Source organism: Panthera leo, chromosome E2 (genome assembly GCF_018350215.1).
Source record: "Panthera leo isolate Ple1 chromosome E2, P.leo_Ple1_pat1.1, whole genome shotgun sequence".
Classification (NCBI taxonomy): Eukaryota; Metazoa; Chordata; class Mammalia; order Carnivora; family Felidae; genus Panthera; species Panthera leo.
Genome location: NC_056693.1, coordinates 13,059,989 through 13,075,921, shown reverse-complemented (window position 1 = coordinate 13,075,921; position 15,933 = coordinate 13,059,989). Strand labels below are relative to the sequence as shown.

Genomic DNA, 15,933 nt, shown 5'->3' with positions numbered 1-15,933 from the left:
CACCAGGTACTTGAATGGAATCACAACAGCTACTTGAACAGAGAGGATTTGGTGTAAAGAATTGTTACCTGAATGTAAAGTTGTTAACCAGATAACTGGAAGGGTAGCAAGCGAACTAAGGGATCACGGGGTGGCAGGAAGCAGCCACTGTCCTGAGGGCCTAAGGGGACAGGGGAAGAAGTTGGAAAGATTAACACTTAGAAACTCAGACAAAGGGCCCCACGGAGCAGAAACTCAGACTTCTGAGGAGGGGGTGCTGTTTGTCTGGTACTGGTGACGTCGGGTGGGGCTTGGGGATTTGGGGATAAGTTATGTGCTGGTTCAGCCCATTTACTAGAAACCCACACGGCTTTTCATTTTGAGGGAGGCCCAGAGCACGCGGAGACCTCTGCAGGTGCCAGCTGTGTGCAAGCTGATCTACCACCTGGCCCTGATGACCCAGCAGATCAGGGACGTGCAGAGTGCTGGTGGCAAATAGGGACACTGGCACCTAGAGGTGACTCACGGTGCAGAGCTCTGGGGTTTGGGAGCGGATTGTGCCCTCTTCTGCAGACTAACTGTTCTCCTTTTGAGAAAGTGCTCGTTACTGGGCCCTCCTCGAGACTGAACGGTGCGTGACCCTGTGGCCCGAGTGCTCTCGTGACCTGGTTGTCGTCATTTCTGCGTCAGTCAGGGTCCTCCCAGGACACAGGTTGTCCCAGAGAGTCACTCACTAGGAACCAAGTTGTTAACTAGGTAACTACGAGGGTAAAAGTTGAATTCCAAGGCAGGCCTCAGCAAACTTTTTCCTGTCAAGGGCCAGATAGGAAGTCTTTTTGGCTTTCAGACCATACTGTCACAACTACTCAACTCTTGTGCTGGATGGAAAGCAGTCATAGGCAATAAGTACCTAAACAGTTGGGCCCGGGAGTGTTCCAATAAAACTTTATTCACAAAATCAGGCAGATGGACCGGACTTGGCCTGAGGGCCGCAGTTTGCACACCCTTGCTCTCCAGGTGTCATGGAGGTTGCAAGGCGGGAAATGGCTGCTTTCCTAGTTCTGAAGGAACTCTTTTTGAGAGAGAAGAACCGAAACTACTGGAAGCTTAAGAGGCAGGTGCTTGCTGGCTGGCTCTGGCTTCCCCGAATGGGGCTTGGTGAGGCCGGTGAGGCCGGTTCTACAAATGCAGGGAAGCCACAAACTGGATTAAATGCTGCCCTGGGAGGATCCACTGAGAGCAAGCCCAAAGGAGCAGGCAGGTCCCGTCTTCCTCCAGCCTTGCAGCGTCCCGCTATCGCCCCCTATTGGCAGAGTCTGACAGAGAGCTGATGGCAAAACAGAAACAGCTGGGATAGAGGGCTTTTGGGGCTGGGGGACAGTCACGAATGCTTTGGTTGGTTGGCCTGTGGGCATTTAGACAGCCCTATCTATCCCATCATTTCTACAGGTGGCTCATCCTTTGGATTTTTCCGGATTTCATTCCAGAGATTAAATGTCAGGATCCCCTTGTGGAGGAAAATCTTCTTTAGGAAATCAGTGACTGTGCTAGGAAATTGAGGGTGAGGAGGAAGAGGTAGGAAAGGAGGTTCCAAAGGCTCTGAGAGGACCTTAGAAGGAGCTTGCAGTTTAAGGATGGGTCTGTCCTCCAGAATGAAACCCAGATCTGACCACCTAGCCCCACCCCAAGTATCTCCACGGACTTCCTTAGCCCCCCAAGACGCCCACTTCCACTCTCGCCCCTGTGGTCTGTTCTCACGGTGACCAGATCACGTCATCCGCCTGCTCACACCCTCTGATGTGACGTCCTCTGTTGCCCTTGGAGTAGCATCCGGCCTCCATCCCATGCCTGGCCGGCCCAGCAGGGCTCTGTTCCCTGCTCTGCTGCATTGCTGGCCCCTCCCGGGGGCTCTGGCCACCCTGGACACTGCAAGTCCCTTCCCATCTCGGGGGCTATATGTGCTTGTCCCTCAGCCTGGAACTCTCTCCCTAGTTCTTCTCGGGCCTCACCCCACACTTCCTCCACATTTGTACTCCAGACCTCCCCGCGGTGGGGAGTGCATCCAAACCAGCGTCTCCCAGCAGGTTCGATCACGTTGCCCTGCTTTGTCTTCATAGCACCTGACGTTATTGGTTTACATTCACTGCTGGATTCCCCAAGCTGGAATCGTGCTTGGTCGGTGGTGGGTGTTCTGCAAACATCTGTCAAGTAGGCAAATGAATGGATGGACAGACAGAATGGGCAGAGTGGCTGCCGCGGGGGGTACACGGAGCAAGATGGTGGGTGTCTAAGTCTGCGCTCCTGTCACGGGATACCACGGATGGGGTGGCTTGTAAACAACAGACATTTATTTCTGCCAGTTTGGGAGGCTGAGCAGTCCTAGATCAAAGTGCTGGCGGAGTTGATGTCTGGTGAAGGCCCTCTTCCTGGCTCATAGCCATCTTGCGGCGCCTCGTATGGTGGAAGGGGCGAGGGAGCTCTCTGGATGGAATGGGATAAGGGCACTGACTCCACCCTCGTGCCCCCCTCACCTCCTAAAGGCCCCACCTCCTCACACCATCATGTTAGGGGTTAAGATTCCAACATGTGAATTTGTGGGGGGAACACAAACATTCAAAATATAGCAGGGGGTGAGGCCGGTGAGGTAGTGAGGGGCTGGGTGGGGCAGGGCCTCAGGGGCCCGGGTGAGGAGTTTGGATGGCAGAGGAAGGAGAATGAGAGTTGTTGCTGGGTTTAAGCAGGAGTGCTGTGACCAGGCTGTAGTTTCTGGGGTCCCTTGAGCCGTTGGCTGGACTTTCCAGTCCTGAGATGCTGGCATCTGGGCAGGAGGAGGGAAGCGATTCCAGAGGTGTTAGGGGAGCAGAATCAGGACAGCTTGGGACAGAAGTGGGGGGTGTGAAGGGGACCCCAGGCAGAAGCCTGGGACAACGCTGGGGACAGGGTGGGGGCCGAGTTTGCTGTGTGTTCACAAGAAGTTCAAGGACCTGCTCACTCTAGTCATTTGCAAAGCACCCATCTCCTGAGCTCCCCGGGACCAGAGAGGAGTTGCACACCTGGACCCTGTCCTGAGATGCCCCCGGCCATGGAGGGTGGGGACAGCGGACAGGTGACACTCCTCAGAGGGGGACCAGTTCTGAATCCTGGGGTCAGCTACATCCAGGTACTTACCCTTACTATGTCTCTGTTTCTTCAATGGTGGGGAGGACAGGGTCCCTCTGGGGACTATTGTGGGGAGGGGACACCCCAAAATGGTGGCCATGGGGTACGTGCTGTGTAAGTGTGAGCCTTTAGACCCATGTGCGGCTCCATGAAACACGGAAGGAGAGCTATCTCTGTTTGGGAGGCTCTGGGAGGCTCCCTGAGGAGGGGTGACATTCCCAGGCTCTCAGCAGAGGAGACAACGATGCATCCAGCTGGCCCTGCTTTTGCAGGTTTGGTAGCAGAAGCCGAAAAGCAAACAGATCTTTTCCAAACAGAGCTCAATGCTGTGATAGATCAAGGGGGGTCTGGCATGTGGGGAGCCCATAGAAGGTGCCGCAGAGGAGGGAGGGAGCAAGGGGACCCTGTAGGAGTGGGTGGGTCCAGTTCTGCAGGGCAGAGTGGGGTGCCTCGGGCGGAGGAAGTGGTGTATTCAGGGATGCAGAGGCCAGAGAGCAGCTGGCGCGAGAGGGAGCCAGAGGCCCAGGGATATGGTGGGAACTTTAGCAGCCCTGGGTGCCGTCCAGAGAGGCGAGGCTTGGCCAAGCTCCATCAGTATTTGTTGGGAAGCTCCGTGTAGGTTGTGCCTAACCAGATAGGCAAGGAGCTTGTAATTTAGTAGGAAAGACAGTCCGTTAATAAGCAAATGGCAGGGTCATCTTCACTAGTGCTAAGCAGGATATAGAGCAGGGTAATGGGGACACCTGGGTGGCTCAGTCGGTTAAGCGTCCAACTTCCGCTCGGGTCATGATCTCATGGTTCGCGAGTTCAAGTCCCGAGTCAGGCTGTGCGCTGATAGTGCACAGCCTGCTTCAGATCCTCTGTCTCTCTCTGTCCCTCCTCTGCGTGCTCAATCTGTCTTTCTCTCTCTAAAATAAATAAACATTTAAAAAAAAAACCCAGGGTAATGGGTAATATGAGAAAGAGGACCCGGGGTGGAGGTGAGTGCGATCTGGATGCCACTATGGGGAGGGCTGAAAGAGTGAGGTATGAACTAAGCCTCGAATATTGAGGAAGAGCTACAGAGCACATGCAAAGGCCCTGAGGAGGGGAATGAAACTGCATTTTGAAGAACAAAAGGCAGCCATTGTAGCTGGAACCGAGTGGGTGAGGGGAAAGGGCATGAGGTGAGGCCAGCATGCAGGTGGGTCTCACGTCACCTGGGGCCTCTTGGCTGGAAAAGGGCTTTATTTTAGGTGCAGTGTGAAGCCACCCAAGAGTTTTAAATGGGACTTTCCCTTTGGACTGTGGTATTCTTTTTTCTTTTTTTTTTTTAATTTGTTGAACATTTATTTATTATCGAGAGACAGAGAGAGACGGAGCATGAGCATGGGAGGGGCAGAGAAGGGCGGAGACACAGAATCGGAATCTGAGCTGTCAGCACAGAACCAGACACAGAGCTTGAACTCACAAACCGCAAGATCATGACCTGAGCCGAAGTCAGACGCCTAACCGACGGAGCCACCCAGGCACCCCTTGGACTGTGGTGTTCTGAGTGGTGGCTGGGGGGCTGGTGAGCTGGCTAATGAGGTTGTCAGGAAACAGACGTCGATGGTGGGGGCCTGGAGGGGGGGATGGAGAGAAGTGGACAGATCTGAGTTGTGTTTTGCAGCAGAACTACTACTCTTGCTGCTAGAGGAGATGTGGAGAATTTGGGAAAGGGAAGGAGCAGGTTTGGCCTTGGTGTGAGCCTTAGGTGAGGTCTCCAAGTGGGTGAGGAGGCTAGGGAACAGAGCAAGGGATGGGACAGAAAGGAGCTGGGAGCCCGTTAGGGAGGAGGTGGGGTCCTGGCATCTGACCCAGGGACCAGCAGTGCCCTCCTGAGCCCATCTGAGAAGCCACTGCCTCCTGCCTTCTGAAATGGAGACTCGGGCCCCCGTGGAGGGCCCTCCCAGGGCACACCTCCCATGGGCACCTATAAGTAATAGGATTCCTGTGTGAGCTCACGTTGTTCCTGGCAGTTCACATATTAGTCAGAAGAGTGGCAAGTGCATAAGGAGGGGCAAAATGCTCCTTACTGTCTCCATCGAGGAATTCCCCCAATCCAGCCAGGTTTTGGGCCCCTGCCACACTTCGCCGCCTCTCTGCTCTGGGGCTGTGCCCTCTCCCTGCCCTCAAGTCGCCCTGAAGCTGGTGCCATCTCCCTCCCTGCCCCAGTTCTGTCCAGACCTGTATTACCTCGTGTGTGCCCAGTCTCAGCCCCTCCTGGGTGAGTGTGTGTCTCCTCCTAGGCCAGTCTCCTGGGACCTCTGCTCTTATTTCCGCCCTGCGGGTGGTCTCTGCTTGAATTTGGAGTCAATTCTGGGGCCTGGTTGAGGCCTGGGGGAGAGTCAGTATGCCTGGAAGGGATATCCTGGGAGCCGGGTCCCAATCCCAGGACCAGGAGAGCCGTGTGAGACATCTTGCCCAACCCTCATCCCCATTTTGCAGATGATCAAACTGAGGCCCCGAGACGTGGAAGCCCCTGCCCGAGGTCACCCAGCGAACTCAGGGCAGAGCCGGGGCTCCCCATTCCCGCACCGGGCCCTTCCCAGCGCCCTGCCTTGCCTGCTCCGTCATGTATGTACGCATGTGAGGGCCGCGTGTGCCAGTGTGTGCCCCGCGCCTCCCGGGGAGGCCCTTCCGCCGTGTGTCTCCGCCCCTCCCCGCACTGTGGACAGGGCATGAGTCTGTCCGCCTGCACCTGTGTGGGTGGTGCGTCCCTGGGTCAGCCTGTGTCTTAGCACGTGTGTGTGGACGTGGTGTGGTGTGCACACGTCAGTGGTGGCAGAGACGTGACCGTGCGCAGTGCTCACGGGTGCCATGCGTGTGTATGTCTGTGTGGCGGGGAGGGTGTGCGGAGCGCTGGGTTTTTCCCCAGTCTTGTGTCCAGCCCACAGCTGAAGGCCGGCCGAGTCCTCTTGAGCCGGAGCAAAGTGAGCCTTTCGGATCAGGGTTTCTGGGCGTGCCAGCCAGACCCTAACCCAAACCCTTCTGCGCGTCCCACCCCACCGGCTCCCCACCCTCGCCACCTCAGACCCGGACCCCTGGCGCCCCTCCCCCACTCGAAACCACGTGCAGCTCCCCCCAAGGTCATTCCCTCCGTCGGGCTGGGCGCTGGTCCTGTGTCTGGGGGGCGCCTTCATGCACACACGTAGGTCGCCAGTGCCTGCCGGTGGCAGGAGAGTAGAGGTCCCACCTCTGCGTTAAGGTCCCCAGCTCCTGCCTTTGCTGACTGGTACCTTTGCCTCTCTGAGACTCAGTTTCTCCATCTATAAAATGGGGCTAGCAGTGGCCCTCTGGGAGCTGTTGGAAGGAGGATTCAAGGTAATCTATAGAAAGTGTTACCTAGTGTGGAGCCTGGTGCAGAGTCGGTACATAGTACGTGCTCCGAGTTGCCAAGGTCTGACAAGGGCCCTGAACGGGTCACCATCCGGGTGTCTCAACACCAATGCCAGGCTGTCTCCAGGACCTGGGTGGTGGGGGAGGTGGGAGATATGTGGGTCGGTGGGGGGTGTTGTTAAAGCAAGGCCTTAGCAATGAACTTGACAGGATGGGGAGGGGCGGCTGGGCCGGGAAGAGGCCTCGGGAGCCTCTTCCGGCAGATGCTGTGAGGAATTTTATTTGTTTGCACTAAAATTCGGTACCCAGGCCTGGGCCATTGGTGGGCCAGTTTTGGGCCCAAGGTGCCATTCTGGACCTGGTGTAGGCTCCTGGCCCCTCTGTCTTCATCTTTTCTCTTTGCCGGTCTCTCAGCTTCTGCTGATCTCTCTCTCGAGAGGTCTCTTGGGGCGTTTCTCCCTAACTGCCCGTCTGTCTCCCTGGCCCACCCCTCTGCCCCCGCCCTGCTTCCCCTCCAGCAGAAAGCAGACCTGGCTGTGGCCGCATTCACCATCACAGCCGAGCGGGAGAAGGTCATCGACTTCTCCAAACCCTTCATGACCCTGGGGATCAGCATCCTCTACCGAGTGCACATGGTAGGGCTCCCCTGGAGACGCGGAGGCTGTGGGGCAGGAGCCTGGTGGTGGGCACGACACCTGTGTCCCCAAGGGCAGCAGAGGCTGCGGGCTGGACCTTGATGGGCCACTCGGGCTCATGGGCGCCTGGCGAGGCGGGGGTTGGGGATGCAACTGAGGTCAGGGTGGCTCCGGGCCTCACTCCCTCCCCCCACAGGGCCGCAAGCCTGGCTACTTCTCCTTCCTGGACCCCTTCTCCCCTGCCGTGTGGCTCTTCATGCTTCTCGCCTACCTGGCCGTCAGCTGCGTCCTGTTCCTGGCCGCCAGGTGAGTCCACTGCCTGCTGCCCGTGAAAAGGAGGCGGGGAAGAGGCATGGGCTGGGGCCTCCGTGACTGACCTGCACATTCTGTCTGGGCCTCTCCCCTCCCCCCCACTTCCATTTTCTCTCTCTCTCTCTCTCTCTCTCTCTCTCTCCCTCTCTCTCTGTCTCTCTATTTCTCCTTCTGTGTCTCTCTATACATCTCTTTCTGCCTTTTCTGTGTGTGTCTCTCTCTGTGTTTCTTTCTTCCTCTTCCCTCTGTGTGTATCTCTTTCTGTTTCTGTCTCTCTTTTCCCTCCTTTTTCTCACTGCCCCCCCCCCCCCCCATCTTTTCACATCATGGTGTCTTTGTCGCTTTCCTCTGTTTTTCTCCTTTTTTTCTCTACCTTGGCTCCATCCACCCCTCGCCCCCGTGTCTCTTCACAGGCTGAGCCCCTACGAGTGGTATAACCCACACCCGTGCCTGCGGGCACGCCCCCACATCCTGGAGAACCAGTACACGTTGGGCAACAGCCTCTGGTTCCCTGTAGGGGGCTTCATGCAACAAGGCTCGGAGATCATGCCCCGGGCGCTGTCCACACGCTGCGTCAGCGGAGTCTGGTAAGAGGCCTTCTGTCTGTCCCAACCTGGGTGGGGAGGGCCCCTTCCAAGCCTGGGAGGATTCTGGTCCCCCTCCGGCAACTGTGTGGCGGGGAATGGGGTGGAGAGAGCTGAGCCCCAGCTCTGCCCACTACTAGCCGTATGACCTTGCGTAGGCCACATCTTCTCTCCATGCCTCAGTCTCATCTGAAAACTGGGGATAAAAATCCCCATGCCGCAGGATTCAGTTGGGCTGTTGCAGAAAAGTACTTCTGACGTGAGAATTATAATTGGAACAGCATACGCATGGCTATTGCTGACTCGTACCCGCGCAGGCAGTCACAGAGACTTGTGGCAGCCTGCACGGTCCAGGGACACATACTCCTTGGGGAGTCCCTTGGGGACCCCAGGAACCTGGACAGAGCCTATTTAGCCCCCATCACAAGCTCCAAGAAGTCACATGTCAGAGACCAGACACTGTCAACTTGTGTCTGGACCACGGTTTTTTAAATATTTGTTTATTTTTGAAAGAGAGAGAGAGCCGGGGAGGGGCAGAAAGACAGAGGGAGACACAGAATCCGAAGCAGGCTCCAGGCTCCAAGCTGTCAGCACAGAGCCTGACACGGGGCTTGAACTCACAAGCTCATGACCTGAGCTGAAGTTGGACATTTAACTGACTGAGCCACCCAGGTTTTTTAAACATTTGAATTAGTTAGCAACATTTAAAAATTGGGCAAATCCACTCACAAATCCAGACTTCTCACTCTTCTTGAAAATTCAGGAGCACCGGATAGGCCAGCATCTTCCTGGTCTTACGCATGAGAGGGCTGAGACCTCGTACTCCTCCCGAGGCAGGGCTAGGCCGAGCGGGCTCTCTCCCCGGGGCCACTCACGCCGGCGCCACCTGAGCCCAGCCTCCTCCCCAGGCCCTTCTGGGAGAGCGTTTCTTCCTCCCCTCCTCCCTGTCAGTTAGAATTCACGCATCGACAGTCATTCACCAGATGCTTCTCAGGCCCCTCCTTGTGCCAGGCACTCAGGTGAAGAATCCGGCCTCGAGAGGCAGAGGAACCCAGAATAAATAGCTAAGCAAATAAACAGACACAGGAACGTCCCATTTTGTTCCAGGAACAAGTGAATCCCAAAGACATTGTCTCATTCAAAACTTGTTCCCGACTAACCTTGAATGGGTGCAGGTTTTTCTGTCCCAACTGAGTGGGACGAACTACCACAGAGCAAGTTGTCGGCAGTTCGCTTGGCCCACTGTCTTTGACCCTTTTGGGTCTCGATGACATTTTTTGGGAATGGCATCATTTCAAGTGTTACATACCCTGTATTAGTTTCTGATCGCTGCTGCAACAGGTTACACAGGCTTAGTGGCTTCAAACAACATAAACCCATAAACATCATATGGGTCTGGAGGTGAGAAATCGGAAATCTCACTGGGCTAAAGTCCAGGTTTTGGCAGGGCTGGGTCCTTCTGGAGGCCCAGGGCAGAATCCATTTCTTTGCCTGTTTGAACTTTTAGAAGCCACCTGTACTCCTTGGCTTGTGGCCTCTTTCTCTGTCTTTAAAGCCAGTAGCATTGCATCCTCGTTTCTCTCTCTGTGGCTCTAACCTCCTTCTTCCACTTATAAGAACTCTTGTGATACTACTGGGCCCACCCAGATAATCCAGGATAATCTCCCCTAACTCACATTCCTTAACTTGATCATTTCTGCAAAGATCTTTTTACCCTATAAGGGGACAATACCTCATGAGTTCCAGGGCTTAGGATGTAGACATCTCTGGGGGCAGGGCGAGAGGAGGAGCTTTCTTCTGCCTCCCACATACCCCAGCTGCAACCTACCGACATTGTCGATGTCACACACCTATCAACATGCATGCAAACTACTAAATGAAACAAACAGGGCACAGTGAGAGAGAACAGCAGGGAACGTGGTCACTCCGGGAAGCCCCTTTGAGGAGGGGACACCTAGGCTGAGTCCTAAAGGCTAAAACAGAGGTGTCCACGCCCAGGAGAGGGAGGAACATTCCAGACAGGCCAGAGACCTGATGTGACAGAGACGGCCACATCCTCAGGCCAGGTGGCGGACCGGTGGCCTCCTCTCTGCAGGCCGTCCCTTCTGCTCCTGGGTCAGGGACCTCTTCAGCTGGGCGTTCTCCGCCTGTGCCCATCACCGTCACCCTGGAAGCTCCCAGTCACGCCCCCTCTCACTGGAGACTTTGACCCCAAGCTCACTCTCGTCTTCACTCTCACACATTCGCTCGGTGAGTGGATGTTTCAACAGATGTTTGTTAGTTTTCAAATGTGACCCCAGCACGGTGACTCGGCAGTCTGGGGCCAGTATCCTAGGGGACTTGGTTGCCGGAGGGCCCTGAACCCACCTCCTGAGCCCCTCATCTTCAGTGTGCATTGGGGTCCCAGCCTCCTACAGGCACACCCAAGGGCTCGTCATCATTCAGGACAGCTCTGCCTCAAAACCAATGTGTGTGTGTGTTTTCTTTTATTAATTAATTAATTATTTTGAGAGAGAGCGTGAGTGGGGGAAGGGCAGAGAGAGAGGGGGGACAGAGGATACAGAGTGGGCTCCACAATGACCGCGCAGAGCCCGATGTGGGGCTCGAACTACAAGGTCATGACCTGAGCCAAAGTCAGACACTCAAATGACTGAGCCACCCAGGCGCCCTTCAAAATCCATGTTTTTGAGGTTATGCCTGACCTCGGCCCCATCCTCTCGGGCTCCTCCTTGGTCACTCTCGCAAAGTAGTCGTTGGGGCTCCCTCTTTCCTGTTCCCTGAACCCTGCGTACTTTCAGGTCCATCCACCTCAGGTAGGCTCCTAGGCCATGTCTTCAGCCACTCTTTTGCTGTTTTCCTCAACTCCTCCTTAAGGCGTCCTGTCCTCAGAGTCCTCCTGGCAACCTCAGATCTAGCCAGCAGCTTGGCTCTCCCTCCCCTGGCCCCACCAGGGTCACATAGGACCCCCTTACTGACGCATCCAGTACATGCATATAGGCCACCCTCCTTCTAGAAACTCCTTGCTTCCAGGCTGTAGTGGCCCTCTGGTTCCCTCCTCCCGCTTTGGATCCTCTGTTTCATTTCGCAGGGGCGGGGGGGCGGGGGTGGTGGTGACCACCCTCGCCGTCTCTCACAAGGAGCTCCTCATTCCACACCAGTGACGTGACAGTGCCTGCAGACCCAGCGCCCTCATTTTACGACAAACATCTTATAACATCTGCTTTCCTACCCTGATGAAATTCAAGGGTAATATATCTCCTTACACACCTACGTACACATGTGATTTGAAACAAATCGGTAATACGCCCTAATCGCAATACAAAAGGGGAAAAGGGGAGTGATCTATGATAGAGTAATAGGATAGTGATGCATAAATGCTTGGGCGGGGCTGTGCTAGAAGACAGAACGCGGGAGTCAGGTGGCTGCATTCGCTTGTAATGGGTACATTGGAAATTACGAGAAGGGAGACCATTTAATAGAATCATGTGGACACCTGAGACATGACGATTTGAGCTATTCGGTAAATGAGTGTGTTTGCACAAACACAAATCACCATGCACGTGGCGATTTACTAACACAATTGTTCCAAGAGTCTTGATTCGGTGACTCAGATACCGTGAGCAGGGCTGCTGTGTCAGAGGCCTGAGCTCCAAACCGGTGAGGGGTTCTTGGCAAACTTTCAAACACAAGAACATCTGGTTGTTCCTCAATCTGAACAATGCACGCGTTTCTAGAAATTTCGGTTTCTGTTTTAACCATGCAGACATTTTTTTGGCTTTTGTCTACCAAGGAGTGAGGGTCAGAGTCAGGTTCTGGATTTTCCCTGTTGTTTAGACTGGACTGCATTGCTGGACACCTGCCCCACCCAACAACACCAGGAGCCACTAGAGTGCCCAACACCTAACCACGCGTCTTCCTCACACGCCTCCCAGGGGGCTCTCCCTGCCGGGGGGCCACCACTCTGTACGCTCCGAGGCCTTCTCATCCAGCCCTGGTTCCCCTTGCATTTTGTAACTGATGCTTACCAAGTCCTCACCTCCAGACCCTCCCCATGTGTGCTCTACAGGCATCCCCAAAATAGCTTGTCCAAAATGGAGTGCACATCCTTGCTTCCAATTCAGGCTCCCCATCTGTGTCCCCCTGCTCTGTCCCCGTGAGCGCCCCCCCCGCCGCCCCTGCCCAGTCATTATCACCAGTCAGCCACGCTGTATCCTTGGGGTCAAGGTGGTACCTGCTATGTATTAGGCACTGAACAGTTTTGTCTTGAGTGAATGACATTGGCCCTTGCAGTGGGTTTGAAGGGACTTGGTTTCTGGAGAGTTGGGTCAGACCCTGGGTCTTTGCGTGTCGGGTTTTGATTTTCTTTTGCTGGAGGCTATATTATTCATCCCTCTGTCCTCTATTCCACCCCACCCCAGGGCCTAGCACAGCGCTGTACATGCGTGCTCGGCAAAGGTTAGCTGCCGTGTTTGTTACTATCTGCTGGAGGGGGTGAGTGGGTCTGGGAGGCTCTCCCAGCCCCTCCCTGTCTTCATGGCCCACAGATCTGGACTATCTGCAGGGAGCCCGGCCACGCTCACCTGCCAGGCAGGAGGCCAGAAAGGGTCAGGGTAAGACAAGTGGTTGCTCTTGGGCTCCATCGCAAGGCCAGTGGGTGCCTCTTCTCCCAAGTCACCAAGATAGTGAGCGCACACACGCACGGTGCTCCTTCTGTGTCAGATGTGGCTCACTCTTCCCACAGCCCTGTGAGGGGCAGCCTGTGACTGTCTTAGCTCACAGGTGAGTCCACAGTCACACAGCTAGGCAGTGATAGACCCAGGATTTGGGGATTTTCCAGAGATCTTTCTGTTATTGATTTCTTGTTCAGTTCCGTTGTGGTCAGAATATTCTCTGTAGGATTTTCATCCTTTGAAATTTATTGAGACTTGTTTCATGGCTCAGCATATGGTCTATCCTGGTAAGTGTTCTGTGTGCATTTGCATAGAACGTGCTGTCAGTGGGCGCAGTGTGCTATAAATGGCAATTAGGGCCAGTAGGTTGATAGCGTTGTTCAAGGCTTCTATATCCATACCGATTTTCTGTCTGCCTGTTCTATCAATTATTGAGAGAGGGGTGTTGCAATCTCCACCTGTAATTGTGGAGAAATTGTGTCTATTTCTCTTTTCAGTTCTAACAGTTTTTGCTTCATGAATGTTGAAGCTCTGTAATTAGGTACATAAATGTTTAGGATTGTTATGTTGTCTTGATGAATTGATCCCTTTGTCATTGTATAATGCCCCCTCTTTATTCCTGGTAATATGCCTGCTGTGAAGTTACTTGTATTTGATATTAACATAGCTACCCCAGCTTCTTCGTGCTTAGTGTTGGTGTAGCATATCTTTTCCCATCCCTTCACTTCCAACCTACCTGGATCATTTTATGTATGTATGTATGTATGTATGTATGTATGTATGTATGTATATTTTTTAGGGGGAGAGAGAGAGGGCACATGAGTGGGGGAGGGGGAGAGGGAAAGTGAGAGAAAGAAAGAATTCTAAGCAGGCTCTGCACTGTCATTACAGAGCCTAATGCAGGGCTCAAACCCACAAACCATGAGATCATGACCTGAGCTGAAATCAAGAGTCAGACTCTTCACTGACTGAGCCACCCAGATGCCCCAGATCATTATATTTAAAGTGGTTTCTTTTTTTTGTTTGTTTAGTTTATTTATATTTATCTTGAGAGAGAGTGAGCCAGCAGGTGCCTGGGTGCACACAGCAGAGGAGGGGCAGAGAGAGAGAGACAGAGAGAAAATCCCAAGCAGGCTCCACACTTAGCACAAAGCCCGATGAGAGGCTTAATCCCACGAACCACAATATCATGATCTGAGCTGAAATCAAGAGTCAGATGGGGCTCCGGGGAGGCTCAGTCGGTTAAGCATCCGACTTTGGCTCAGGTCATGATCTCGCAGTTTGTGGGTTCGAGCCCCTCTGAGCTGTTTGCACAGAGCCTGGAGCCTGCTTCGGACTCTGTGTCTCCTCTCTCTGCCCCTCCCATGCTCATGCTCTGTCTCTCTCTGTCTCTCAATAATAAATAAATGTTATTAAAAAAAAAAAAGAGCCAGACGCTTATCCCACTGAACCATCCAGGCACCCCTAAAGTGGGTTTCTTATAGGCAAAATGTACTTAGGTCTTGGAGCAGGGGTTGGCAAACTTTGTCAGTATTGGGCCAAATAGTATATAGTTTAGGCTTTGTTGGCCATCCGGTCTCTGTCACAACTAATCAGCTCTGACTGTATTGTGAAAGCAGCCATAGACGATACATAAATGAATGAGTGTGGCTGTGTTCCAATAAAACTTTATTTATGGACATTGATACTGAAAATAGAATTTTATATGTCACGTGTCTTGAAGTAATACTCTTCAATTTCTTTTTAAATATTTAAAAATGTGAAAACCATTCTTAGCCTGCGGGCTGGGCAAAAGCCGATAGCAAGACAGATTTGGCCTGTGGGCCATCGTTTGCCAGCCCTTGGTTGGGACCATTTACCTTTAATGTAATTACTGTAACAGTTGGGTTTAAATCTGCCAACTTGCTATTTATTTGTAATTTGTTCCATCTCTTTTGATTCCTTTTTCCCTCTTTTCCTACCTTCTTTTGGATTTATTGAGATATTTAGGATTCTGTTTCATGTCTACCATTGAAGCATACTTCAATAGCATACTTCTTTTTAAATTTTTCTTAGTAGCTGCTTTGGGTTTACGATATGCATCTTTAATTGATTACAAAATACTTTCAAGTAACATTGTACGACTTCACATAAGATGGAGATCCTTATGACAGTATGCTCCCATCTCTCCTCCTATCCTTTGAGCTACTCTTGTCATATAGATTATTTCTACTTGTCTTACGAGCCCCATAAAATATTAGGAGTGTATGTGTGTGTATTTGCTTAAACAGTAAATGTCTTTTTTTTATGTTTATTTATTTATTTAAAAAATTGTTAACTTTTATTCATTTTTGAGAGACACAGGGAGACAGAGCATGAGCAGGACTGGGGCAGAGAGAGAGGGAGACACAGAATCCAAAGCAGGCTCCAGGCTCTGAGCTGTCAGCACAGAGCCCGATACAGGGCTCAAACTCACAAACTGCGAGATCATGACCTGAGTTGAAGTCGGAGACCTAACTGAGCTACCTGGGCACCCCTGGAACTTGCAAGTCTTGATTCTGGGTTTGTGAGTTTGAGCCCCACATTGGGTGTAAAGATTACTTAAAAATAAAATCTTTAAAAAAAATAAAGAGGGGGTGCCTGGGTGGTTCAGTCAGTTAAGCGTCTGACTTAGGCTCAGGTCATGATCTCATGGTTCATGGACTTGATCCCCATGTCAGGTTCTGTGCTGACAGCTCAGAGCCTGGAGCCTGCTTTGGATTCTGTGTCTCCCTCTCTCTCCGCCTCTCCCCTGCTCACAGTCTGTCTCTTTCTCTCTCAAAAGTAAATAAACATTTAAAATTTTTTAAATAAAAAAAAAATACCAGATATACAAAGGTACAGGAAACTGTGAGAGAGAAGTCACTCATTTGAAACAGACCCAGAATTGGCAGAATGATGGAACTAGCAGATGAGGGTATTAAAGAGCTGTTATAGATATATTCAGAATGCTCAAGGATATAAAGAAAAACCTGAGTGCAATGCAGAGAGAAATATAAAAAAGGAGCAAGTGGAACTTGTAGAGATGAAATATACAACATTTGAATGGGAAATTTTACTGGAATGGTTTATACAGATCAGACACTGCAGCAGAAGAGAAAAGAGAATTGGAAGACAGCAATAGAATAGGATAGACAGAATAGAATCCAAATGGAAGTCACAGTGGGAAAAAATGACTGACAATGGGCACAAAGTCTAAGTGGCCTGAGGAATAAA

At 52.5% G+C, this 15,933-nt stretch overlaps 1 protein-coding gene across 7 annotated transcripts in view; it reads left to right on the top strand.

The window, feature by feature from the left end:
* The window catches only part of GRIK5 (glutamate ionotropic receptor kainate type subunit 5), a 58,093-nt gene that overhangs the window by 31,928 nt on the left and 10,232 nt on the right, over positions 1 to 15,933 (top strand). For 6 of the 7 annotated variants that reach the window (XM_042919322.1, XM_042919323.1, XM_042919321.1 and 3 more), the window contains 3 exons: positions 7,017 to 7,133; positions 7,330 to 7,439; positions 7,859 to 8,032. In XM_042919322.1, coding sequence (XP_042775256.1) covers positions 7,017 to 7,133; positions 7,330 to 7,439; positions 7,859 to 8,032 — 401 coding nt within the window. The remainder of the gene's footprint in view (positions 1 to 7,016; positions 7,134 to 7,329; positions 7,440 to 7,858; positions 8,033 to 15,933) is intronic. The other variant, XM_042919319.1, reaches the window with a different exon arrangement.